The 2,234-nt window shown below is 62.6% G+C and overlaps 1 protein-coding gene across 1 annotated transcript in view; it reads left to right on the forward strand.

The window, feature by feature from the left end:
- The window catches only part of LOC104292945 (guanine nucleotide-binding protein G(t) subunit alpha-2-like), a 5,987-nt gene that overhangs the window by 3,360 nt on the left and 393 nt on the right, over nucleotides 1–2,234 (forward strand). The window contains exons 4-5 of the mRNA XM_009892377.1: nucleotides 175–304; nucleotides 2,038–2,191. Coding sequence (XP_009890679.1) covers nucleotides 175–304; nucleotides 2,038–2,191 — 284 coding nt within the window. The remainder of the gene's footprint in view (nucleotides 1–174; nucleotides 305–2,037; nucleotides 2,192–2,234) is intronic.

Here is a 2,234-nt window from a genome sequence, read left to right on the forward strand (position 1 = left end):
TCCCTGCCCAGGGCAGGGGGTGGAACGAGATGGTCTTCAAGGTCCCTTCCACCCTAAACCATTCTGTGATTCTACGGTTGGTCACTGCATCCCTGCCGCCACCGAGGACAGGGTGCTGGGACCATCACGGTGGTGGGTGACAGGACCAGACGTGTCACCTCCCGCCCCATCCAGGATGTTCGACGTGGGAGGGCAGAGATCGGAGCGCAAGAAGTGGATCCACTGCTTCGAGGGGGTGACCTGCATCATCTTCTGCGGGGCGCTGAGCGCCTACGACATGGTGCTGGTGGAGGACGACGAAGTGGTGGGTCGGGGTCCAGGAGGTGCCTCGGGAGAGAGGAACCGGGTGCTCTGGGGTGGGGGTCACAGAGGGAGGGGGACCTACACTCTGCCGGTTGGTGGTCTGGGTGCTGCGGGGAAGGGGTGGGAGATGCGGGATGGAGCTGGCTCCCACCCAGTTGCACCCAGTAAACGTCTCAGCACTTATTCTGGAACACGAGCAACCCAACGAAGCCGAAACGTGGGTTGTAGGGCTGTGGGTCTCCCCTCCCCGCGGCCCACGAGGAACCCCCTGGTTCCTCCGAGCGCCCACGGGTGAAGCGCTCCCAACACCGACCTCCTCCCGAGAGCCCCTGTCCCACCGGGGAACGCTCCCAGACGCCGGAAAACCACCCGGGCAAACCCGAAGGAGCCAAACCCGGCACGGGAGGGGAGGAAGAGATGCGAACCGGTCTCCATGAAGGAAAAAATCTCACCCGGAGGCACCTCTTGCCCGGCAGTGCCCCCCCAAAGTGGGGCAGAAAAGCAGCAATAAGGGGCGGCTTTCACCCCCCCGAGGGGGGAAGGATGGCACAAGGCCATCAGGCAAAGCCCTCCGGCTGCCCGGTGAGGGATGCTCCGGGGAAAAACAGCTTCGAGGGTGGAAGTTTGGAGAGGAGGAACGTGATGGCCCCCAAACGGGTCATTTCTCGGAGGAAATACGGGGTGACGACGAGCAGAGCAGGAGAAGCCGGTTGTCTTCTGCCCTACCTCAGGGACTGGGGTGAAGCATCACTGCCCGCGTCTCCGACACCGTCCGGTCCCATGGATGCTCCTTGGTGCTCCGGGGTCCAAACGCCTTCGCCGGGAGCCGGGCTGGGATCGGGATCCACCACCGCCGGGGTTCGCCAAGGCCGGGCAGGAGCAGGCGGGGGAAGGAGAGAGCATCTTTCCCATCGAAGCCCTCCGGAGAGGTTGTAACACTTCCCCCGTGCAGGATGGGGCAGGATTTGGCCAAAGCCATCCCTGCAGGTGCCCCGCTCGCCGAAGCTATACAGAAAAGCTGCTGCAATGGGAAGATGGATGAGGCAAAACCATCCCTGTCACCCCTGGAGAACCTGTCGGCTGCCAGATGACGGCGGAGGAGGTCCACTCTCCCTCAGTGGGGCAGCAGAAGCCCCCGGGGGCGGACGGAGCTGAGTCCTGCTGAGGATGCCCCTACAGCGAACTACAAACTGTACATCTGCCTTAAAACCGGAGCTCTTCCTTCTCCCCGCACCTTTCCGAAGCGGCGGGTAACGGCCGGGGGCCGCAGTCCAGCCAGAGCATCCCACAGCAGGGCCTGGATGACGGGGACGGCAGCTCGACGCCCTCACCCAGCGCTTTCCAGCAGCCGCGGAAGAGCCACGAAGTTTTCCCCGGATAATTTTCCCACCGTACGTCTTCGTTTCTCAACGCCCCAGAAGCAGCCAGGAGGAATCGGAGGGTGGCGCTGCCCCGGAGCTGCTTAAAGCCGTTCCCCATCCTGAGCATCACCCGGATTGCTCCGGGTCGCTCGCACCGTGGCACAGCGGGGGGATGTTTCGGATGGGGATGAGGGATGCTCGGTGCAGACGGGGGACCGGCAACGGCGCCGGTTGCTGATGTGGCAAACAGGAGCGTCCCCAGCAGCAGCGGGAAAAGCTCTCGTCTCGGGAACCGGAGAGGGTTTCGGGGGGCTGCAGTGGCCAAAAGGGGTTTATAAATGATTTACCAACCCGGAGCCCCCTTTGCTTGCAGAACCGCATGCACGAATCCCTGCACCTCTTCAACAGTATATGCAACCACAAGTTCTTCGCCGCCACGTCCATCATCCTCTTCCTCAACAAGAAGGACCTTTTCGAGGAAAAGATCAAGAAGGTCCATCTCAGCATCTGCTTCCCAGATTACGACGGTGAGTGGGTTCCTTCCCCCGCCTCGAGACACCCTCCTCACAC

This window comes from Charadrius vociferus, unplaced genomic scaffold (assembly GCF_000708025.1).
Source record: "Charadrius vociferus isolate BGI_N301 unplaced genomic scaffold, ASM70802v2 scaffold1689, whole genome shotgun sequence".
In the NCBI taxonomy this organism is placed as follows: Eukaryota; Metazoa; Chordata; class Aves; order Charadriiformes; family Charadriidae; genus Charadrius; species Charadrius vociferus.